The sequence below is a fragment of the Rhinatrema bivittatum genome, chromosome 10 (genome assembly GCF_901001135.1).
Source record: "Rhinatrema bivittatum chromosome 10, aRhiBiv1.1, whole genome shotgun sequence".
Taxonomy (NCBI): Eukaryota; Metazoa; Chordata; class Amphibia; order Gymnophiona; family Rhinatrematidae; genus Rhinatrema; species Rhinatrema bivittatum.
The window spans coordinates 25174066-25199180 of record NC_042624.1 but is presented as its reverse complement, the minus strand read 5'-3'; the positions used below and the strand labels follow the sequence as shown (position 1 = coordinate 25199180).

The 25115-nt window shown below is 43.1% G+C and overlaps 1 protein-coding gene and 1 long non-coding RNA gene across 4 annotated transcripts in view; one reads left to right on the top strand and one right to left on the bottom strand.

The window, feature by feature from the left end:
• Nucleotides 1-1453: 1453 nt before the first annotated feature.
• LOC115100451 lies at nucleotides 1454-24784 on the top strand. Of its 3 annotated transcripts, none has more exons than XR_003859071.1 (6): nucleotides 1454-1697; nucleotides 3446-3843; nucleotides 4232-4279; nucleotides 7771-7922; nucleotides 8916-9142; nucleotides 22322-24784. It is a non-coding gene; the product is annotated as an uncharacterized LOC115100451 (long non-coding RNA). The 3 variants fall into 3 exon arrangements; XR_003859070.1 differs by having other exon boundaries at nucleotides 1456-1697; nucleotides 8924-9142; XR_003859072.1 differs by lacking the exon at nucleotides 4232-4279 and having other exon boundaries at nucleotides 1459-1697; nucleotides 8924-9142.
• Nucleotides 18944-25115, bottom strand: part of LOC115100450 (dimethylaniline monooxygenase [N-oxide-forming] 5-like) — a 42630-nt gene continuing 36458 nt past the window's right edge. Inside the window, exons 8-9 of the mRNA XM_029618922.1 lie at nucleotides 22298-22368; nucleotides 18944-20953 (exon numbers count right to left, since the gene is read on the bottom strand). Of these exons, the coding sequence (XP_029474782.1) occupies nucleotides 20600-20953; nucleotides 22298-22368 (425 nt within the window). The 3' untranslated portion in view covers nucleotides 18944-20599. The remainder of the gene's footprint in view (nucleotides 20954-22297; nucleotides 22369-25115) is intronic.

The window sequence follows — 25115 nt, the reverse complement described above, 5'->3', positions numbered from 1 at the left end:
ACCCATTCCTACTTGCTCTTTAGTTATTACTGCCCCAGCTTTTCACTTCCCTACCTCTACTTTTCATTGCCCTCCTCAGCTCTTCATCTCCCCATCAGTGATCTCCAGATTCACTGTAGACCTAATACAATGTGGCTCAATATAACACGGAATGGTTTATGACACGGTGAAAGGTTGGTTACCAAGTTTTTCAATATTAAAATACATTTCTTGTTATTTCATGATTTTTTTAAATTAATAATGATAGAGTGCAGATGCTTTGTTCTTAGCTGTTACATTCTGGCTGGTCACAGGGAGACCCACGTCCAGCCAAACTCACCCCCAACGCTGCTGGGCCTTGAACCTGCCACTGGGATACTGGCGGTGAAGACATTGTCCAATGGCATTAGGTGCCTATGGTGTGGATGCCACCATCTTGCCTCTTCCGCAGCTCTCTCTAGCTGCATGCGTGCAGATCGCACCCTCCTTTTTTAGTTCTGCGGCAAGAAGGTCTCTGGAGGCACCCAGTAACGAAGTCAGTGTGGCCACGCTCCAAGCCCTTGCCTGTTTCCCCCTGTCTTTTACCCACTCTCTACTCCCCCTTTTCCATTCTCTGAATTTATCCAATCCCCAGTCCTCATCTATTTTCTTCTGCCTCTTCTACCCTTACCCACTGAAGATCGTTCTCTGAGGCTCACCCTCTCCCATGGTTCCAGTAACTGGTCCTTTCTCCCTCTTCATTATTTCTTCTTTTGCTTCCTCCATCTTTGTGTTCTTTATCTCTCTCTCTCTGCCCCTTTCGTCCCCAGATTTGGTCTGCTCCAGCTTTGATCCCTGTATACTCTCAGTCTTCTCTCCACCCAAATGCAGTACTCTCTCCCTCTCTGTTCAAACAATCTCAGTCCTTTCCCTCTCTATTTGTGGTCATCTCTCTCCATTTTCCTCCTTCCCTATCCTGAGTCCCATCCCTTTATCCTGGATCCTCTCTCTCACTTCATAGTCCCATCTCAAGTCATCCTTCCCGTCCCCTGACCCACTCCATTTACAGTCTCCTTCCTTCTTTCCCCCACCATCCTCTCCCTATCCCTCTACCACTCCATGTAGAGTTGCCCTCTCCCCCATTACTCCATATAATGTAAATCTTCTCTGTTCTCCTGTTTCAATCTTCTCCCCTGCATTCCTGTGGTTGTATCTCCAGCTCTTCTTTGCACCCCCCTGCATATGTAGCCAGGAAGAGCTTTAGCATTAGTGACACTTAATAGCGCATCAGCTTTTTCTGATGCACAGAGCCAGTCTTAGGGTTTGAGTTATGAGATCCCATAATCTCATGGTTCATATTACAAGACTTGCTAGCATAGTAGAAGAAGCCAATGCACTATTTTAGCACCACTCCTCCTGCCAGCTGTGCACGTGACAGGGGAGATATAGAGGCAGACCTGATTCATCAGACCTTGGAGAGACTAAGATCACTGCTGCCCAGTCTACCAACTGAACACCCAAATGGATTTTGCTGGCAGCACCCAAATCACTCCTCATCTCATGGCATTCCAGGTGACTGCCCAGCTTGCCCTGCCCAAAGGCCAGCCTTAACTAACTGGCAGAAGAAAGCTGGTTTCCCTCCTGCTGATTGCAATGCCAAATCCAAAATGGAGTTATGGATACTGATCTGAACATCAAAGCTAGTGCTTAGCTCGACTATCGCAGATGGGAAGAAACAGGTAAATAGGGTGGGTCAATTGGTACCTTTATTTTCCCTAACATGCTATATTAGTATGTTACTGGGACATCAATATTCAAAGGCTTGGTCTGGCTAACTTTTGTAGTTTGTAGTGGCTTAAAAATTTTCTTTCATTTCTGATTAAATTTCGTCTGGATAAATTGTCCATTCAAAATGATCCCAGGTACAAAGAGATGGTGCTGGGGGATTTCCCAGGGATGATTTCACTTTGTCTGGGCAGCACTGTGCCTGAACAAATTTACCTGGATAACTCTAGTTGGACAAATCACTATCCTATTGTTAACCCACACATCTTTGCCCGGGTAACTTTAAACCAGATATTCAGCCTGGCCACATTTAGGATGGATATGCAGATAAAAGTTGTCTGGGGAACTACCCAATGACAGTCACCTGAATATTGACATCTATAAATACACTTTTAGTACTATAAAGCAAAGAAATCAACTTGTATTAATGTTTGTCGAAAGAGAAGTTAATTTACATACTGTCACAGGCTAGTTGTTGTTTTGTCAGCATAACATTTTCTAGTCTCTGCTCAATGGAGGAAATTCCCTTCCCGGCAGGTTCCATTCTACAGAAAGACTCAGGATTCGGTTGCAGTTCGTCACATGATGTGATATTTTCAGAAGCAGTTTATCAGGGCACTTATCTATATGTAACTGAAAGGGCTAATGTAAATATGTGCATTATTGTTTCATAGATCTTTAATCAGCTTTATGCATGTCTCATGCCAGGGAATCTACAAATAAACTGTTCCTTAGCAAGCTACAGTGAGCCCAGAAAGCCCCCCTGTCTCCTTACCAAGGACTGATGTGAAAACAAATGAAATACTAGGAAAGGAGACAATAAATTCCAAGGGAGGAGATCCTGCTGTATCATGAATGTTACTAAAATTACTTCTCCCTATTTCAGCAGCCCATGGTGAGCAACCTAAAGGTAGAGCAGAGTATTCCTGTACGTACTGCCCAGGGGACGATGTACGGTCTTGGGGAAAGAGGGGTAATAATCAAATGTTTTATATGTTTTACAGGAGGGATATAGAATATTAATGAATGAAACAATGCAGTTTGATTATTGCCCCATCCACGCCCCCGGTGCAGTTAGGAGCACAGAAAAGGCTGGTCAGAATTAGGGGACTGGGAAGTGAAAGTGTGCACGAAGATGTTGCTTTTAAATCTCCTCAGCAGGTAACTTTGTGCGCCAGCTGCAGTTTCCATTTGAGATGGAGCTTGCGGTTTCACAATCTGACTGTGAGCTCCGTGAAGAGCAGGAAAATTGCAGGGAGCCATTACATCAGCATTTCTGACTTTATTTCTCCTTGCTGGTTTATTACATTTTCATTTTCTAGCTCTCTTAAGACAGACAAGACAGATAGCAGCCTTTCATCAGTCGAACATTATTATATTTAAAGCAAGCCCAGATTTAGGAAAAATAGGTAACCGCTTATATGCCAGATTTTGAAGGCACCAATGCAAACCAAAGACGAGTCTGCTTCCAATTTTTTTAGGGCTGTGAGTCGGTACTCGGCCTGCGGGAGCCAAAATCGTAAATCCAGCTGTGATGCAAGCTGAAACAAACGGAGTCCTTCTATAAAATGAGAGTTTATATGCACACCATTTAGCTGTATTTCTGAGTGCCTGTCTTAATATATGTAAATTAGTACCCTATATGCAAGATCTTAAATGTTTATGCTAATTCTTGGCTACAGACCTCCTTTCTTTTCAGCAGAAGTTGCCTCATCAAAGCTTTTCAATTCTTTACACCAGCATTTGTTCAAAACAAGACTCTTCTGTGGACACTGTTATTTATGGCCCGTAGACTCTGCACTGAAGGAAAGTGTTGGCAGGAGTGAAGCGTGGATCTGTGCTTAGGGAGAAATCCTGTAGTAAGCATGATTCAGCAAAGGCTGGCCAGAAAACCTGGTGGGACAGGAGCCTCTCCTGGCCAGGGCCAGCTGACAGGCATCAGTAACAAAGCAGGATAAAAGGTCAGCCTGCAAGTAGTCACCGGAGAGCAAAGCCTGCACCGCTGCTGCTGAAGGGAGAGCCCAAGAAGAGTAACCCAGGAAGGGTGAACAAAGGAGCTTAAATCAGCCAAGCCTGGGGAAGGCCAAGGGTCACGCGACGGTGAGTACTGGAGAGCTCCCCATCCTGAGCAGGTGATATTTTATAGATGGACTAGGAATAAGGGATCCCGTGCTAGAACAGGGACAGTGGTGCCCTGGAAGCAAGGAGAGCGTACTCTCTAATGTGTGAACTCTGATTGTCAGACTGATTTTCATTTGTGCCTGGTTTTGTTATAAGAAAAGATGCAGGTACGCACCCTTTAGAACTATTCCTGACCGGAAGTCATCATTCTCCAGTGAATGAATGAAGGGAAACATCACGGTTGTGCTTGAGTGTTTCTCCTTGTATGGGTTCTATACTTGACTTAGTGTTTGAGAGTATGTTAACCTGGGTGTGTATTTGCATATGTGCTTGTGTGGATCTTTGTAAATGCGTTTGCTGCTTCTAGGAGTCAGTGAAAAGTCAGCGGTTCCAGAGATTGTGGCTCCTATTGTTGGTAAGTCTATCAAGCCTTAGGTGTCTCAACAACCAATCAGTGCTCTAGTTGATTGATCAACAAGATTTCATGGTGTCATAAACCCTCCTGCCAGGAGCCCAGACAGCCACATAAATTCCTCTAACATTTTATGGACCTGGTCTTCAAAAGCATTTACATGCACAAAACAAAAAGGTTCTATGCATGTACATGAGCTTTTATAAAATTGCCCTGGGGTATTTTTTGAAGGAGTTAATAAACATGTAGATAAAGATGAGCTAGTAGATTTTGTGTATTTGGATTTTCAGAAGGTGTTTTTACAAAGTCCCCCATGAGATACTCCTAACAGAACTAAAATGTCATGGGATGAGAGGCAATGTCTTTTTGTGGATTGCAACTTGGCTAAAAGATTGGAAATAGAGTAGAATTAAGTGGTCAGTGGGATCTATACTTAGACCTGTGCTTTTTAATATATTTATAAATGTTCTGGAAAGGGGCATGAGTGAGGCAATTAAACTTGCAGATGACACAAAATTATTTAGGGTTGTTAAATCACAAGCAGATTGTGATAAATTGCAGGAAGACCTTGTGAGACTGGAAAACTGGGCATCAAAATGGCAGACGAAATTTAATGTGGATAAGTGCAAGGTGATGCATATAGGGAAAAATAACCCACGTTATAGTTTCATGAACTTAGGTTCTAAACTAGGAGTTACCACCCGGAAAAAGATTAGGCTTTGTAGTAGAACATTGGCTCAGTGTCCAGCAGCGGTCAAAAAAGCAAACAGAATGGGGCCGATGCAAAACAGTGCGCTCAGCCGAGCTAACCAGCAGTTGGACTCACATTTTAGAGGTGTATCCAAGCCCCTTATGCTAAAAGGGAATTAGCACGTTCAACATGCTGCAGAACTAATGGCGCTCATCACATGCAAATGCATGTTGATGAGACTGTTAGTTATTCACCCCACATGCAAAAATAATCTGCACATTTTTACACTCAAGTTTATAGAAAAGCAGAAAATACTGCTTTACTGTACATCCTCCAAGTTAATAAAGGGTGATATTAAGTCACAGGAACAAAAGTGTCGAAGATTAGGGAAATGGACGCTCAGTTAACGAGCATCTGTTTTCTGAACCTCTGACTGTGCGCCAGTTAGAAAAACGGACGCCAATAAATTCAGCGTCTGTTTTCTCAACCCACCGCCAAGGAGGTACTGGGGCGCGCAATCAACCTTAGCGTCTCCTTGGCACTGTGACACCCCCCCCCTAATTTAAATATTGCATGGCGCCCCCAGTAGAGATGCCTGGGCGTGTGTTAGAAAAGCAGGCGCTGAACACTCAGTGCCCACATTTACTGCATTGGCCCCAATGTTAGGAATGATGAATAAAACAGAGCATGCTATAATGCCTCCATATCGCTCCATGGTGAGATTGCACCCTGAGTAATTCTGCTCACTGCATCTTAAAAAAGATATAGTTGCACTAGAGAAGGTCAATCAAAATGATAAAGGGGATGGAGTGACTCTCCCATGAGGAAAGACTAAAGAATTTAGGGCTGTTCAGCTTGGAGAAGAGATGGCTGAGGGGGAATATGATAGAGGTGTTTAAAATCATGAGAGGTCTAGAACAGATAAATGTGAATCGGTTATTTACTCTTTCAGACAACATAAGAACTAAGGGGCAATCCATGAAGCTAGCAAGTAGCACATTTAAAACAAACGAGAAACATTTATTTTTCACTGAAAGCACAATTAAACTCTGGAATTCATTGACAGAGTACGTGGTTAAGGCAGTTAGCGCAGCTGGGTTTAAAACACTTTGGACAAGTTCCTGGAGTAGAAGTCCAAACACTGCTATTAGTTAAATTGACTTAGGGAATGACCACTGCTTATTGCTGAACTAATCCATTTAATATATATATATAATTTATTTTTTTTTTTAATGTTTTCAAAATAAACTTGATGCTCATAAAGAAGGCATAACTTAGCTCATAACTTGCTGGAGAATAGCCGATGCCTTCTTTCGCATGGGATATGCATGCACCTCTGCTAAGTATAGCGGGGAGGGGGTTTCACTGCTAGAACGTATATTACATAGCTAAGTAAGGAAAGCACCGAAAATCCCGAGCTAAAATAGAAATAAAAGCCTGTGGCAGACTCAGGGGCGGCTAATTACATGGGCCCCTCAGAGCTTCTGAAAGGATTTCCCACACCCCAGAAACGAGACAGCTTGAGGCTGGGGGCAGGGAGGGTAAGACGGGGGAGGCCTCTCAACCCATTCTGCTGATGGGTGGAATTAAGACTGGCGAGGGGAGGGCTGCGGTATGAGGAAGGGAGGTGAGGACTGGGGCTCGAGCAGACATGCACACCGTGTAAGGGAAATGTGGCGTTCTCCAGGGAACACAGCTTTCTATTTTTGAGAGGGGATATTTATTTATGAGCATTTACCTCTTCCACCTGGTCTCAAGGCAGATCGCAATAAATTTTAAATGAGCAGAAGTATTTGAGCAGCTTAACATTCAAATCAGCATTTGCAATAGACATAGCAATGGGATCCAGCGTAGGAAAACCCATTTCTGAATAGCTGCAAGAACCAGATGTGTCCCTGTACTTGTTTAACATTTAATAATAAAAAAAAATGAAATCCAAATCAGATGGATTATAAAGGAAACATTTCACAAATAGAATGTGATTTATACTACATCTCAAGTCCCCATCCAAAACTCAGGAGAAAACACAAAGAAATTAAATAATGAAAGCCAAAAGAAGGATAGCACCAGTCCAAGCAGAATACAAAAATAAATGGCCCCAGTTACCTCATCATTAAGAAATGTTCCCTGAGAAGTTTATCTTTTCAGACCCTGATATACCAAGGTCCACTTACAGGGAAATCTTTGAGAGGTTGCACCCAGTGAGGTTCCACTGCTTAAGCTGAAAAAAGCTCTCCTTCTCAACTAGGTCTCCCTAGCAACATCCGACCACAAAACATCGGGTTCCTATTCTTGAAGTATTGCATCAAAACTAAATGCTTGATGGATTCTAGAACACAAATAGTAAGGTCCCTCTGGTGGTAATTATGTCTTGCAAAGAACAGAACTCTCAAATGGAGCTAGGATATCCAAACCTCCCTCCTCCACAGCAGAATTTCTTTAACTCCGCCTTCACCATTTGTAGGTGGAGACGGGATTCTCATTTGATGCTCACTCAATGGGAGAATAATAGGAGGAGAGCTCGGGGCTGGTTGTCCTCCTTGATCGCCTTCTAATAGGCTCAAACTACATTCCCCGGGACCCATTTCAAGTGAAAAGTTCCCCTCTATATTCACATTGGGTAGAAATAATTTCAAGGCATTACGCTTCACCGGACTAAGAGATCTCTGCTTCTCCACTAAGATTACCCACCAAGGGGGCACTTGGACATTGGAGATGAAAATCCATGGCTCCTCTGACTGGTAGTGATGTAATAGTGGAAGGTAAAATGTTCACTTCTCTCTTTGTTCCATTAATCCAATAGATGTTGATTCAGCAGAAAGTGGAATTTACAGAACTTTGTACCATCCACGTTTTTCGGAGGTTCTGCACCGTCCCTCTCCTAGAGGAAGTTCATTGATGGGAGGACTGCTGACATCATGTTGGCGCCGGATATGAAAGGGAGTGCCCTGTGAGGTATCTTGGGGGGAGCTTGTAGAACTTTTGCATCATCCACGCTTTCCAGAGGTCCCCAGGACCTGCACCATCTCCCTCCTGGAGAGGTTTGTTGGTGGAGGAGTGCTGATGTCACACTAGTGCCTTCCCTGTTGTGTATAAAACAGTTCCTTGTTGAGAGTTCAGGAAGCTGAGCTGAAGATGTGGGTCTTGGGGGAAGGCCTAGCTGAATAGCTGTTTCCTGAACTTGAGGTAGCATGGTTCCAGGCACACAGTGATCCAAATCTTTGCTGTGGAGTAGCTACAAGCAGAGAGTCTCTCGTGCAGGACAATCGGGTGGCAGTCAACGGAAGACAGGAAAGAAGAACCCTTCCAGCAGGAGAGAGTTCCCGTGAAGAAGTGTAAGGGAGAGAAAATGAGAGAAGATTTCAGGGGTCTCTTTATTCAAGCATTTGAAGAAAAGGACAGAGTTAAATTTTATCCTGCTTTCTACTGTGAGCCAGTGCAGTTGATATAAAATAGACTGTGTAATCGGTTGCTTTTGCACCCAGCAAACTTCTCCTGGCAGTACTTTGTAGGAACTGGAGGCACTTTGCACTGTATTGGGAGATGCCATTGTGTAGGGAATTACAGCCAAGATTACAGTAGCACAATTGCGTTTATCAAGAAAATTGCAAGTTGGCGGGTCTGATGCAGTTACATGAAGGAGGACCTTTTCACTTCCAAGATATGGGGATACCATTGTGAGGGTTTGGTCAAGTTGAACCTCTAGGCTTTGTACGGACTCCTTAGGATGTAAAATGGTATCTGCTAGTGAAGGAAACAATTTTAAGGGGTGACCTTGGTGGCCGAGCCAGAGGAGATTCGATAGACTATGTATGCACCATGCCCAAAAGATTTCAAAATCTCAAATCCTGTCTGCATAAGAACTATTTATTTATGTTAAGCATTTGTTAGTCACCTGCTGCTGAAATCAAACATGCCTCATTAAAATTTTGTCTCCTCTATTGTGAGAATACTAGGTGCTCCGGGTAATCATTTCGTGTCTGTGCATGTGCGACCCAATGACCTCGCCCAGAAGAGCTGGTGCAGATTCCTGGGCCTCACCAGCACAAAGACTCAATGAGAAAAACATTGGAGTCACTGATGATGGGGATTCTCAGACCCCGCCAGCACAAAAAGAAAATAAAACCGAGGGAAAGCACTTACAGCAGAACTGGAAGAGGACCTCGCAGCCAGAGGTGGGTGGGGAGGAGTGAGAAAAGGGGGGATGGTGCTAGGAGAGGGAAGTGGGATAATCCAGGAGCTGGGAGAAGTGGGAGAGTGACGGGGGCTGAGCAGTGGGAGGGGACTTAAGGGGAGAAAGTGCAAAGAATTTCCCCTGACACACACCTGTCCTCTGCGCGTGCGCACACATCTCCTCTCCCCCTCGTGCTTACATTCCCCCCCCACACACTCTCTCTCTCTTATCATCAACATCCACCTACCCCCTATACACTCAGTCCTCCATACTCCCAACTCTCATTAGCACACACTAACAAAAAAAAAAAACACATTAATTTTTGTTACTTTTTATTTTTGTTAATGCCTGCTAATGGGAGTTAGTGCACACTAACCCCTGTTAGTGCGCACTAAGCCGAAAAACGATTTTTGACGAAAAAAGTGCCGATCCACGAGAAAACAAGATTTTCCCGCGGCCACACAAACCCAAAAGCGAAAACGATCGGACACCTGATGCACATCTCTGGTCCTTAGTATTCAAAACAAGAAAAAAAAAAACATTGAAAACTATTCAGCAGAAAACAAAAATACAAAATCCACAGAATGCTTGCTGAAACAAATAAATCTTTAACATTGACTTAAAAATCTTTGAACAGTTTGCTCCAATTTTTGGAACTTTTTACCAGAATGCTTACGTTTGACAGTCACGGAAAATGTCCTGCTCTAGTCTCAACCAAATAAGCCAGAAGTAAAGGAACAAGAAGTCCCCTCTGTGAAGATTGACGTGTGTAGTTTGGATTGTACAAATGAAGCATTGCCTTTAGCCGTGGAAAGGAATCCAGACTGAGCAATCTCTGCAGTAGGGATGTGAATCGTTTTAGGACGATTAAAATTATCGGACGATAATTTTAATATCGTCTTAAACCGTTATGGAACACAATACAATAGAGATTCTAACGATTTATCGTTATAAATCGTTAGAATCGTGAGCCGGCACACTAAAACCCCCTAAAACCCACCCCCGACCCTTTAAATTAAATCCCCCACCCTCCCGAACCCCCCCCCAAATGAGTTAAATAACCTGCGGGTCCAGCGGCGGTCCGGAACGGCAGCGGTCCGGAACGGGCTCCTGCTCCTCAATCTTGTGTCTTCAGCCGGCGCCATTTTCCAAAATGGCGGCGAAAAATGGCGGCGGCCATAGACGAACACGATTGGACGGCAGGAGGTCCTTCCGGACCCCCGCTGGACTTTTGGCAAGTCTCGTGGGGGTCAGGAGGCCCCCCACAAGCTGGCCAAAAGTTCCTGGAGGTCCAGCGGGGGTCAGGGAGCGATTTCCCGCCGCGAATCGTTTTCGTACGGAAAATGGCGCCGGCAGGAGATCGACTGCAGGAGGTCGTTCAGCGAGGGTTCCGGCGCCTCGCTGAACGACCTCCTGCAGTCGATCTCCTGCCGGCGCCATTTTCCGTACGAAAACGATTCGCGGCGGGAAATCGCTCCCTGACCCCCGCTGGACCTCCAGGAACTTTTGGCCAGCTTGTGGGGGGCCTCCTGACCCCCACGAGACTTGCCAAAAGTCCAGCGGGGGTCCGGAAGGACCTCCTGCCGTCCAATCATGTTCGTCTATGGCCGCCGCCATTTTTCGCCGCCATTTTGGAAAATGGCGCCGGCTGAAGACAACAAGATTGAGGAGCAGGAGCCCGTTCCGGACCGCTGCCGTTCCGGACCGCCGCTGGACCCGCAGGTTATTTAAGTCATTTGGGGGGGGTTCGGGAGGGTGGGGGATTTAATTTAAAGGGTCGGGGGTGGGTTTTAGGGGGTTTTAATGTGCCGGTTTTGCGATTTTTAGATTTTTAGATTTTTCACGATTTTTCACGATATTTTACCCCCCCAAACGGCAACAATACGATTCCCTCCCCCTCCCAGCCGAAATCGATCGTTAAGACGATCGAGGACACGATTCACATCCCTACTCTGCAGTAAAAGGTGTGCGGGCGTCCATTTGCGTGCAGTTCCCGGCACATGAACAGGCACCAGATTTTAATGTCCACAGACGCATGTGTGATCAAGAGGCCTCTCCCTTGCGCAATAGGGGAATTTTTTAAAAAATAGACAGGGTGACATGAGTGGGGTTTTCCCAATTCCCTATCCCCCTAACTACCCTTCCTACCTTTTCCCCCCTCAACCCTAACCCCTACCTAGCTAGCCAAATTTTTTTGTTTTAATACTTACTGCTCCTGGCAAGTGCTTCCCCAGGACAAGACATAATGGCCGCTGTCCCAGTCGGCCCCCAGCAACCCTTTTTTGATGGCCTGGCACTGCTGCACGTACCGAGAGATACACGTGTGGCTGGGCCATTTCTAAAATGCGCTTGGTGCACGCACAGCCCAGCTATGTGCATTACCCCCTGAATTTTATGCACACAGGCTTTCTAAAATTCGGGTTTAATATTGTAGCTCTGTATTTTACCCACCAGAGAACTGGTAACCCATGTAAGTCACACAGAACAGGAATGATAGGCTCCCTAATACTGCACCTTGAAATCAGTCACGCAGCAGTTTATGGAAGCTGCAACACTCTAATAGCCAAGACAGGCAACCCAATATAAAGAGAGTTACAGTAATTCAACAATGGTAATCCTAAGGACTTGACAACTGATCAAAAATCTGAGGAGTCAAATGGGGTTTAATATCGTGGAGAAAACGTAGCTTGAAAAAGCATGATCTCACTGCAGCTTTGATTTTCTGAAAGACAAATTTGAATCTTGCCCGTATGACCATTGACAGTAAAATGTTTTCAACCAATAAAGACAAGGGAATAATATCTGAGCCTGAGCATTGTAAAACTATTATTTCTGTTTTGGTTAAGTTCAGCACAAGCTGCTTATCAGCTGTTAGAGAGTGGCTTACTCCATAAGTAGATGCACTAGGGGGTCTAGTTACTAAAGGTTATCTCCCATTTTGTGTCTATGGGAAAAATGCTTAGTAAATGACCCTCTAGGGTTATTGTTTCTACCCAGGTAGAACACATAGTTCCCAGTTCTTTATGCCTTTCTTCATACAATCTATATCCAACCCAGCCAAGAGCTTACAAATTGGAGACATAAATAAATAAATCTTGACTAGTCAACAATGCTGATCCTCATGGAACTCCTGCACAAACAGTTACCATTGATCCTCATTTGTTGCTGTCGCTCCATACGATATGATTAGAACCATTTAAGGGCCATGTCCAAAATCACACAGATAATATAAAAGGATGTGGTGTTCTGTATGTTAAAACCATTTGAGATGTCAAGCATGACAATGACATATCTTTCACCACCTTAAAGTCCTCTTCTGATTTGTTTCTAAGCTAGAAAGTAAAAAGATTTCAGTATTGAGCAACATTCTAAACCCAAATTGAAACTGATCAAAATCTTGATTAGCCTGCAAAAACTTCATTCAATTGCTATAAAACCAAGGCTTTGGTAATCTTAGCAATGAAAAAATAAGTTGGTAGTATGATAGCTAAGGCCAGATTTCTTTAAGTTTCACCAAGGCCTGTTTCAATGCCCCAGGAACAGTACCTACACTCAAAGGCAGGTTTATCCTATTTGTCAAAAAAGGTGCAATGATGACTTTGGTGCCCTTAAAAATACCAACACTACAAGGGTTCAGAGGACAAAGAGGAGTTCAAAGAAGATATAAGAACATAAGATATGCCATACTGGGTCAGATCAAGGGTCCATCAAGCCCAGTATCCTGTCTCCAACAGTGGCCAGTCCAAGTTACAAGTACCTAAACATAGATAAATTACAAGTTACTATTGCTTTCTCAACATTATCTGGAGTAGATTCCCACATAAGAGCAATGTTCAGATTATATTGATGTTGCCCATCCAAGGCAGAGGCTAAACGTTCACAAAATTGCTCAATAACAATATGCCCTCTTTTCAAACAGGAGTTTCTCGAGGGTTCAAAAATATCAACAACTCTGCAAGTGAGGCAAAAGGTGATTAAAGCATGGTAGGGCCAGGCAGCTACCTTAAATGCCAGATTGATGGCATGAACAGATAAAATTGAGGCATTTACAAAGACAAGGTCAAGCATGTGACCCAACCTATGAGAAATGCCAAGAAGTAGATCTGTTTCCTGTTGCTTGCTCTTGGGGATAAGTACAGAGAAGGGCAACAAAATGCTAAAGTAGATAGAATTGCTCCTTTATGATGAAAGGCTAAACAGGTTAGGGCTCTTCAACTTTAGAGAAGAAACAAATCATCAGAGGAAATAAATAATAGACGTTTATAAAATCATGAGTAGGGTGGATGGTTATTTATTCTTTCAGGCCAAAGTTCATTGAAGCCAGGATCCCATCTGTTACAGTGACCAGTTTAGGTCACAAGTACCCAGCAGATCCCAAACAGTAGATCTTTTGTTGCTAACATCTAGAGATAAGCAATGGCTTTCCCAAGTCTACCTGGCTAATAATAGGAATGTACAAGAGAAAAAAATTACATTTCATTTCGTGGGGATCCAATTCATCTCTTTAGTTTCACGACAAAAAAAATTGATTTATTTTTTGTTTGCAATTAAAGCCAATGGGGGAAGTATTTCAGCATATATCACTTCTGGAGTCCAATATATATATCTATCACACCCAAATCAAGCCTAATGTTCTATTATGGAAACTGGAGATGATGTCAAGTTCTTTCTTACATTGATAAATGATCTTAGCTGCTTGAGGAAAAGAAGATATAATTATCAGAATGAAATTTAACGACATTTACAAGGGTAATATAGCATAAAGGAAGCCCCTATTACTTGCATCTCCTGTCTAAGCATAAGAAACCCACTTCTTCATTCCTGAGTAATTCTTGATAAATCGAGTAAAATATGGACCTTCTGGCCATGAAAATCAGCATTACGATTGTGAAAAATAATAGGACATGACCTTATTCAAGTCAGCCTCTATTACAAAGGAAACAAAGTAGCAAACTCAATTTTGTAACCAGATGTTGTAAGAAATTGAGAACATTAAAAGAAGATGGATTAGAGTGTGAAGATATAGGAAGGAAAACAGCCTTATAGATGGGAAAGCATCGGCAGACAACTTCAAGATGTCAAAAAAAAAATCTTTTTAAAGACATTATAGGAGGTTCACCCATAATCTTGGGAAAAGTCAGAAAACAAAGAATTTTCTAATAATTCCACCCTTCTAGAACCCCTGCAGCAATTGACAAGGGAACGTTGTATCTGAGTGCTAGCAGGAGAGCTTGAACTCGGGGTCTGAGAGAAACCTCTCCTCCCCCCTGAGAGTCTGGCACTCTCAATAGGGACACCTCCCATGATAGCAGGAGAAACGAAGGATGTAAAAAAAGACTGCCCCTCAAGGTACAGGATTTCAGGAGGGTAAATCCAGACCTTTCCCTTCTGTTAGGAGCCATATAGCATGGAGAAACCAATCAAGAAACCAAAGGTACGGGGAGTAGGCTGGCTTCTCCACATGGCCATCTTCCCTCATTTGGAACATTTGTTTCAGAACATGTGGAAGAAATTATCAGAAGGGGGAAAGAACTTCAAGGTACCTAGAAGGACTGTAGAAATTGGCATGAATTGCCTAGGACTCGAAATAAAGGGAAAGGAGTACCAGCATTGGCGGGAGCTCTAAGTCACTGTAAGGGAACAAAGAAGCAGGAAGAACTCTCCAAGGCTCCTAAAGAAGACACCAGCAAGAGTGACATGAACCCTTGATGGCATCACGAGTGGCAAACTGGCACCAAAAGTAGCATCAGCTCCTTCAAAGGCCCCATGAAGAGGGAATGAAGCAGAAAAGATGGCAGAGAGAACCTCAAAGCAGGCACTGATAAAGGGGCCAAGCCACACAAAGAATGACTTCAAAACACCAAAACAACATGAGAGGTGCATGGCAACCTCCAGACTGGCAAGAACAATTCAAGGTCTAAGGTCTGGGCTACCACAGCAAGGCACAGGGGCAAAGAGAACTCAAAGGTGTAACGTCTAGACATGGAAGCGAGGTGGAGTGATACAAAGACTCCCAAGGTGTAGCATTGAGTGAGATATCAACAAGGCGGAGTAGCATGGGCGATGGCAGTCATTCTGCTGAAGCACATTGACAATTGTCGGATTCAGTACAAGAACAGGACTCGTGATAGAAATCAATTTTTTTAAATGTTTTATTTACATTCCCTGCTTGAACTTGACCTAGATGTTGGGTGGGATTTTGATTTTCTTGTGAAATGGGCTTTCTGTAGGAGACTTATCAGATGCAGGACCTCTAAATGTATTTTTTTCTAATCAGTGTGGTTTTCCTGGAAAGTGATGAGGGTTTCTTTATTTATAAACCTTTTTTCTGATATGCTTCAGCTGACCTCAGGCTGTTCCATTTCCTGATTAACTGTTACTACATTCAGAACATCAAAATTGGTTCATCTTGAGCAATTTTTCTGTTGTGTCTGTATTTTTTCCTTCTCAATGAGGGCTTATTTGGATAAGCAACATCACTATAATCAACCAGCGTGGAAGAACCAGGCGGAGATTGTAGAGGGTTATATAACAATCCTGGCTCCTAGGTGGTGGCCCCCCTCTCCCATTGCCAGCAAAGGTCCTCACTGAGCCATGCTCACTTGCACTCTTGCTAGCTCCTAGAATGTTCCACGACGCAGCAAGGCCAGCCCTATTTAACCCTGCCTCTTCATAACTCTGTGCCTCATCTTGAGTCACTATGGCTCTTTGTTTTGGCCCTCCTGCTTTGTTTCTGCGTGGCCCTTGTGGCCTTCTCACCCTGTCTTGCCCTGCAGCTTCCTTGGCCCTCTTGCCTTGGTCTTTAGTTTCCTTAGTCTTCTTGCCCTGCTTTGACTTTTGGGCCTTCTAGTATCTTATTGCTTTGTGACCTGCTTAGGCGTCCTAGTCTTGTCTTGTCCAATACTCATTTTGTCCTGCCCAGTCCTTCCTTTGGCCCTCTGCTCCCAGTGAGCCTTCAGTTCCTTGTCGTCCATTCTCTCTCCCATTCCAAGCTTTGGCCCCAGTTCCAGCCTCATCCCCAGTTCCTACCTGTCTTTATTCCAGTATTGTCTCCACTTTCTGTCTGCCCTGACCATCGCTTTATACTATACCATGAAAGTCCCACCAGCCCCCAGAATCTGTGGACTCAACCCAAGGAGGAAGGAGCTGGCCAGGCAGATGACCTTGTCCTGTTCTGGCCTGATGTCCTGTACCACTCCTGCTGTGGACACACCTGAATCCATCCTTCCTGATCATGACAAGTTAGAGAAAAAGAACTATAGAACAAGGGCCGTGCCATGCTAATGAAACCTGTGTCTTTATTTTTTTTGTTTTACTTTTTTGAAATACTTTTTCAAGGGACAAAACACCCCAGAATTAGAAACCAAGAAGAAATCAAGTGTGAGAGAACCAGGCTGGGATCATTGTGGAGGAATTAGAACAAACCAGAAAATAGGTGGAAGGAAAGTTAAGAATTTTTAATTTTTTACTGTTTTTTTTTTCTGGGGAAAAACAAACACCCCAAGTACAACCAAGAAACAAACAGCAAACAAAATGGAAGCACCAAAACTCCCATGCAGATAATTAGGCAATGGCAGAGCAGGTAGGCAAAGCAATAGGAATGGTGGTACTAGGGGTATGGCAGGTAGGGATGTGCCAGCAAGTCCCCTATCGTGATACTAGGGCAGTGGTTCTCAACCCTGTCCTGGGGACACCCCCCCCCCCCCCAGCCAGTCGGGGTTTTCAGGATATCCACAATGAATATGCATAAGAGAAAATTTGCATGTTATGGAGGCAGTGTATGTAAATTTTCTCTCATGCATATTCATTGTGGATATCCTGAAAACCCGACTGGCTGGGGGGGGTCCCCAGGACAGGGTTGAGAACCATTGTACTAGGGTATGCAGGTAGGGATGTGCCAGCAAGTCCCCTATGGTGGTACTAGGGGTATGGCAAGTAGACGTGTGCCAACAAGTCCCCTATGGTGGCTTTTTATCCATTTAGCACTACCCAGATAAACTTACCCAGTTAGGTCTGGTTGGAGAAATCACAGTCCTAAAGTTAGCTGGATAACAGTTCCCTGCCTAGTTAAATACTAAAAAGTTTACAGTGGCTGCCAGTAGGACCCCAACCCAAGTCCGTTCTAGTTGCTAGTTGGTATCCAACATTGTTTTGACAGCAATGCTATTAGAGCAAGTCTGGATCGCAAGAGGGCAACAAGATTCTATCATCTTCTGGCTTGAGTTTGCTGACTTACTCTATATGGACCTCTCACTATTCATATGTGCATATCACACACCACGTGAACATTCAAGGAATGAAAAGATTTTCTGTTTCTAAAGGCCCATCACGTTATGCAGACCAGCATCTTTATAAAAATCCTGCTCTTGTACTCTCATCCTAGGTTCATAGCAGCTAGGTAGAGCGTGCATCAAACTAGGTCGAGAGTACAATATACAAATCTCATCGTTTGGGACCTTTCCTCTCTCCAAATCACATCAAATCTTCACTGATGTCTACTGTGCTGTTTGTTCCTCTAACTGTGCATGTAAAACTGCCCCAAACCCTAGACCCACCTCCAAAACCTCCCCTCCAGTTACTAGTTGACACTCTCTCTCTCTCTTGCCCAAAATACCTATGCAAAACAGTAAAATAGTTATCACAGGCACTATTCATGTAAAATGAAGAGTCTAGGTCTAAAGGAGAAATTCCTAGGGCCAAATGCGTCAAGGAACAGATAAGATTTTAGCATGTTTTTGAACTGAGTTGTGTTAGACAAATGACATTTTTCTGGAAGAGCATTATATTCTATACAGCCAAATTTTCGCAAGGAATTCTAGTTATTTGAATTTCAACCTGTCAGACAGACAGATCTTAGTTTAGGTCTATAATCTCAACCCAAGCTTCCAGTATTAGTATTGTACACACATTGCCTACACACATTGCCTACACACATTGCCTACAAATTGGCTACTTCACTTTCGATGCATATCCAGCATAGCTCTCTGCTTCAACGGCAGGGGAGAAGAAAAAAACTGATACCTCACGCATATCCAGCATAGCTCCCTGCTTCAACGGCAGGGGAGAAGATAACAACCAATAAGGGCTGATAAATAATCTGGGTAAAGACAAATAAGCATGGGTGTTAGCTTGCTTATTGCGGCGGTTACTTACCCCTACTACCTCTAACTAATCAAGCTAGATATTTCACTTGGATACAGCTCCATCACTGCTCTCTACATTAAAGGTGGGGGTGGAAGGGAAATAGAACCAAGAGCTAAGAGAAACAGATAAGTATGAGAGAAAAAATGAGGGAAGCTTGCTGGGCAGGACTGGATGGGCCATTTGGTCTTCTTCTGCCGTCATTTCTATGTTTCTATGTTTCTAAATATTGGTTAGCTACCCTTTCAATACACATGCGCACGCACACACCTCTACGCCTAGATTTATCACTGTTCATGTGTCTGTCTGCGTGTTTGTTTATTCCTCTAAATCTAATACCCTTATCCCTGTCTTTATAAATTGAGAGGAATTATTTTGTTTACCACTTGTCTTGTCCTGCCCAGGACTCTTTCTTGTTTGCAATTTAAAGTGTAAATTTGTATCAGAGCAGTTTGTGGTAAATGAGAAAATTGGGATATTACTTCTGTCTGTCTTGCTCTGGGATAAGCTACTACAAGAGGGGTTGAGACCGCCCCATGAAATGGAGTGCTTGAATGTTTTAATATATCTAACTGTCTCTGGTATGACAATGCTAAGACCTGACACAGCCACCTGCGCACACACATAAACTTATGTAAATAGGCAGACACATACCCATGAACAATCTTAAATAAAATGTTTTATTCTGAAACAATCCAACAGGTTTGAATAAGTTTCAACAAGTGGAAAAATCATGTTGAGAAATAACATGTACTCAATATCTAAGGCAAGAACCCGCCTACTTGTTGCTTTATTCAATTATCACAATACAAGTCTCGTATGATGACAAAAGAACAAAGTTATATTTATCATTATCACATATAAAACTAATACAAACAATGAAGCCTACCATAAAATGAGAGGAGACTTATGTGCACATAATCTAACAATATATAATTATTTAAATTAGCTCCTATATCGGATAATAAACATTTAAGCTTATGAACACATCTACCATTCACTCTTTTGAACAAAAGTTGCATCTATTTAAATCCTGCAATTTTAGCATAATGTTTTTTTTCTCTTTCGTATTTTTGATTAATTTAAACCAACCCCCTCCCAAGCATCCAGACACACACACATGAGAACAGAAAGTATATTTCATCTGCCAAATGTGATCTTACTTCTAAACTTGCCCAAGCCTCCTCATACACTTAAAAGGATTAATTTTCAATAGATTTTGGTGTGTAAAATGTGAAGTTGCATATCTAAGTAGCATGTACATGCCTACGCCTAAGTAGTATTTTACAAAAGTCTGAAGCAATGCCACATATAAAAACTAACAGGGGTATCCCAGGGTAGAGTTCGGACGTTCATGCTCATGTTAGTATTGTTTTAAGCGGTATATGTGCAGATATTACCAGACTTGTACACTTATCTTATATATCTGCTAATCGAATTAAAACAAGGAAGAAGTGCCATGCTGGATCAGACCAAGGTCCATTGAGCCCAACATCCTGTCTCCTACAGTTGCCAGTCCAGGTCGCAAGTACCTGGTAGATCCCATAAAGTAGATCTATTTCCTATTCCACACTCCCAGGACTAGCAGCTCCTGTCAGGGCAAGGTAACGACATGGCAAGGAAAAGACAAGACCTGCTGGTTAGTGCGATGAGCTAAGAACCAGGGAGCCCAGAGTTCAAGTCCCACTTCTCTCATTCACACCCTGTGTGACCTTGGGCAGGCCACTTTATCTCCTGTTGCCTCAGGTACCTGCTCAGATTGTAGGATCTTTGGGCTATCATACCTTGATCTAAAAAAAAACTGAAGAGATGGTCTAGGAATGCAAAATAATGCAAACTGCTTATGTTGGTGCGCACTCTGCAAAGCTCGCACTAATAATAAAAGGAACAGTGTGCACGGGCCTTTGCTTTGATCATCACCCCCAGAGACTGCATCTGTTTTCCCTGCACATTATATTCCCATTAGAAACAGCACACATTGCTTGGACTATACAAATGTAGGTGTATTGCCTAATCTTTCACCCTTTCCCCTACCCCCTAGGATTGCTTCTGCAGTAGTTGGGTGAAAGTACATGCAGTTTAGTAAGTGCATCTCTGAACTGAATAACATAGGAAAAACAAAATCTGTGAGAGGATATTGTCCCCTGAAATTGTAAGATATTATCCAGTTTCCCATGACCCATAAATATCCGTGCATCAAAGATAACTTTCTGGGTTTGTTGCAGAGTCCCCGGATGTATCCAAAGTGCCACATTCAGAGAAGCAGGAAGTTTAATTTCAAAATATTAAAATGTTCTATGCCAAATATTTTGAATAACTAGAAAGAGAGGAAAACTGCAGCCAAGACAAACAGGAGTGCCACAACTTTAAGAAGTAATGGCATTGAGGAGGAGCTGTCCATGATGTCATTACCCGGGAGTCGAGTTTTTGTGGGTTTGATAATCCGGTCTCTTTGGGTTAGAATAGTTTGCCTTGCTTTTTCCCACTTCCCTGGTCCATTCAGGCGATACTGATAAGGTGTGCATGGGCCAAAGAATAGCTCTTTGGCTAGCTCTGGATCCTTGAAGAGAATGGACAGCAAGTTGGGCTTTGCATCTATCATCTTGGCAAGTTCATCCATGTACTGTATGAAGTCCACTTGTAGCGTATACCGTGGACTCTCCACATAGCTGCAACAAAGAGAAAACACAGCGATCAGCACATCCTTCACAAAAGGATCATTGACTGCTTTTATTGGTAGGATGGCCAGAGTACTGGGCAGACTTACAATGTATTTTGGCATTTCTCCTGCACTTAGAAGGAATATCAAGGAATTAGCACAGGATGTGAGGCCCTACAATAGAGCTTTTAGAACTTTCATGCATATCTCACAAATTAACTTAAGTAGCATAGAGGTGGGGTCAAGGTGCTTGACCAGATTAGAATACCAGGATCAACATCGATCAATCACAGAAAATTCAAAAACACACAACAAATGACAAAGACTTAACAAGACAGCATGAAATACGTCTCATTGTGCTTGGAAAATTCCTAGGTTGTGCGAGTACAATGCAGACATATGCACGGGTACCAATACAAGAATCAAAAGCATGTGCGTTCATGATCTCCCCCTTTAATGCTTGCCCCCAGGGTACACTTACTGTGAGTGCGGGGGGAAAAGTGTGTGCAAATTCATGTACACGTATTTCATGTGCATTTTTCCCCACACTCAACGCTTGAGTTGACCTTCAAAAGGTGTTTTATCCCTACTTCGCTATGTCAGAGGCATCAGGCCCAGGTCACAGTAGGAGGCTACTGTGATCTGGGCTGAAGAAAAACGGAAATAGGAGGTACAGCAAGGGTGGGAGCATTAGGGTTGGGGTGGGAAGGAAGGGGGGGTCCCCTGAGGTAGAATGTTTTGAAAATAAAAATTGGACCATGGGGGGGGGGGGGGGGTAAGGAGCCGGCATCACCGACCCCAGCCTCTATCTTTAGTAAAGCAGCCAATAGAGGACATTTTTGGGAGCAGGTGGCAGGCTCAGCCCAGCCAGGGTGAGTCTTTGGGCTCGGGTGGGAGGAAGGAGAGGGGCTGGTTGGGGCTTTAGGCTAGCATTTATTTATTTATTTATTTTATACTATAGCTGGTTATTTGGCTAAGATTAATCAGATTGCTTTAAACATAACCGGATATTCAAAAGAACATCCGACTAATGTTAAATCGGGGATATTCAGTAGGGCATTTTATCCCACTGAATATCCAGGACAAGTTATCCGGCTAACTGTAGCCAAATAACTTGTCCCCTAAACATCCTACTGAATATGGACCCCCCCCCCATGTTTTTCAACCTGATGTGAAAAGATAATAAATTTGTCTAATGCCTGATCTCAGTGGGTGGTGAATTTCTCAAAATATGATAATGCCCAGCTCTGCAGTCTGGAATATGAAGACAGGCTTCCCCAGCTGAGTGTCAAGACCTTTGGATGACCTTAAACATGACCCTAAAAATACGCTATGCACTATGTAAAAGTCCGTACCTTTCTTCTGTTTTTCTTGATTCAGGGCAATATCGGCATCCATGGCATTTAATGAGGGCAACGTGTTCAGGCCTAGAAAATGCAAAAGAATCTGTAAGCTGGAGAAAAATTGAATTTTACTGAGCAGGGTCGAACATTTTATTGATTTGAACACAAAAGGCAGCCGGACATCCAGCCGATGAACAGTCACAATAAATTCCACTGTAGCCGAAAGGCTGCCTACTTCATGGTCAATTAGGGATTCATTTTCAAAAGGATCGAGGTTGCTATGTACGGATGTAGCTGGCTATAATCACAGCATTTTGAAAATGTATTGGATGAGCAACTAAAAGTATCTTCCTACGTGTCACTATGTAACTGCTCAATTTTGAGTACGCTCAGGGCAGGGTTGGATCAGAGCAGAAAGTTAGATGGCTAACTCTGATTTTGGTCAGCCACATCAATGCTCTGGCCAGCCAGCACTCACCTTCCCTCTCTCCAAAATGTTAAAACTGCTGGACAATGATCAATCTCCTCACCTCCCGTTCTCCATTTTCAAAACTATTGCCCCTTCTTTTTCTGCCCCCTAACCCCCAAACCTCCCTCCTGAACCCCACAAAGTCTCCCCCCAAACTGAATAAAAGATATTTCCCATGTGCCCACCTTCACGCTGATCTGCTTCAGTGTCCTCCCACAATTTTCACATCACTTCCCCTGCAAACACACCTCTTACCTCCTACAAGGTCTAGCCTGAATAAATGTCCTGCAGCTCAGAGCATAAATCAACCCAGGCACCTTACTCTTTCCTGAATAACATCCATGCTATCCGATAAGAGAAGTTATATTTGTAGTTTTGTTTTACTGCCAATGAATAGCATGAGAGCAGGAGGTGCTACTTCTCACGGTTTTTAAAGAGACAGTTCTGCCATTAGAAGTCCATATTTCAAAAGATTTATGTAGAGAAAATCATCTTTTACCTACAGAAATCTAGCCCTTTAAAAATATCCTCACATTGTCCGGGTTACTTTGCCAGCACACGAAGGGGGCTCCAGGCACGACAAGAGCAGGCTTACATGTCTAAGCTGGAAAGTGCCATATTAAGCTCTATGCAGCTAAATTTGTGTGGACAAGTAGGTCTGCAAAAATAGCAGACCTAAAGTAATCTAGATAACTTTATCTAAATAACTTTAACCCAGATATTCAGCAGAAAGCGTCTCCAGATAAATACCACTGAATACTCAGATAAATTCACCTTAAAAATGTAGGACCCTAAATAAAAATTGCCCCTGCTGAGAACCTAAATTTAGGACCTTAAATACACAAAGATACCAAAGTGAGACATCTGAAAAGAGTTAGATCAGGAAACCTAATTTACATGATCAAATCTAGGCAGAAGGGATAGCCGGTGAAATCTAATCATTATGTTCTTATCTAAAATCAGAGATCTCCCTCTTCCCCAACCATGAAGCTCCTTCTCTCCCACCAAAAGTCCAATATTGTAAAGCCATCTTCCCTCAAGCCGTGAGCTTGGCAGCCATGATTCGGTCCAATTTAAAAAATCGTTGAGTGACCTCCTCCACCCAACGCTAAGAAGATCTGGTCCTGCCTCCCCTCTGGATTGACGACTTATGATTCTGGAGGGTTTTCCTTTGCAGCAAGGTTATTAGTGCCTGCAGGAAAGAGATCACAAGAACAATGCAATCTTCTTCCTACCGGCACTGAATGATGCTACCTGTAGCTAGGTGATGACGTCAGGGTCACGGTGGTGCCAGTAGAAAGGAAGGTCAGGCCCCTCCCGCTGCCAAGGGAAGAAGGCTCTCTAGAATCATGTCAAGATGCCAAAAGTGGGCCTGCATCTTTGCATTGCTGGAGGGTGAGACACCCGTCCCCCAACAATCTTTTAATATCAGGCACACAGCAGAAGGGCATCACAGCTTGGGAGAGATTGTGGCTCAGGGCTTGGTGACACAAGTTACGGGCAAAGGGAGAAAGCACAAAAACTCAGGGGAAAGTTTAATTATGCACCCATTTTCTACTAAGACTAACAGAGTCATTTATCAAATAGCGTTATGGCGTTTTCACATGCTTTAAGCACCTTTAACCAATGTGAAAACCCCTTAATGCATGCGAAAACGCCTTTAACGCTTGCGATAGCACCATAACGTATGGTGCGATGCAAATCAGAAAAAGAAGAGGAGTTAGGGGCGGGCTGGGTTCACTGTTTTGCAAAGCCCTATTGCATGGCTTTAGTGTTAAGCTGTGCGATAGGTTGTGTTAAGGCTTTATTACATGTTGGGATGTTTTCTCGAATGCCAGTTTTAGTAGTTTTTGGACCTTTTTGACTCATGCTAGACTAGAGCTTGCAAAATTTATTATTAATGATCTGCTTTGCATGAACTTACAATGCAACATCAGACTATGCACAAAAAGTTTGCTATTGCTTGTGATGAGCAAAACTTGCAATTTTTTTTTTTTTCAAATGAGGGTTTGTGCAAAAAAAAACAAAAAACCATGCAAAACCCAAAATGCCAACTTTTGAAGGGTTTTGCCTGTTTTTTGTTTTTTTTAATTATTTACATGTCTTTTTTTCATGCATAAGCCCCATGTGCAAAATAAATTGGCAATTAATACAGATGCTATTAAGGGCTGAATTTTCAAAACTGTTGACTTGCATAAAACACAGTTTATGTGCATAAATTGCTGATATAAAACAGCCTGGGGCTCGGTGCATATAAAAGTGTGCACATAACTCGATTTCTTCAGACTTTTACGCAAACTGGGGAGAGGTATTCCAGGAGGCAGAGTTGGAACTTATGCATATACTTTTTGTATTTAAAATG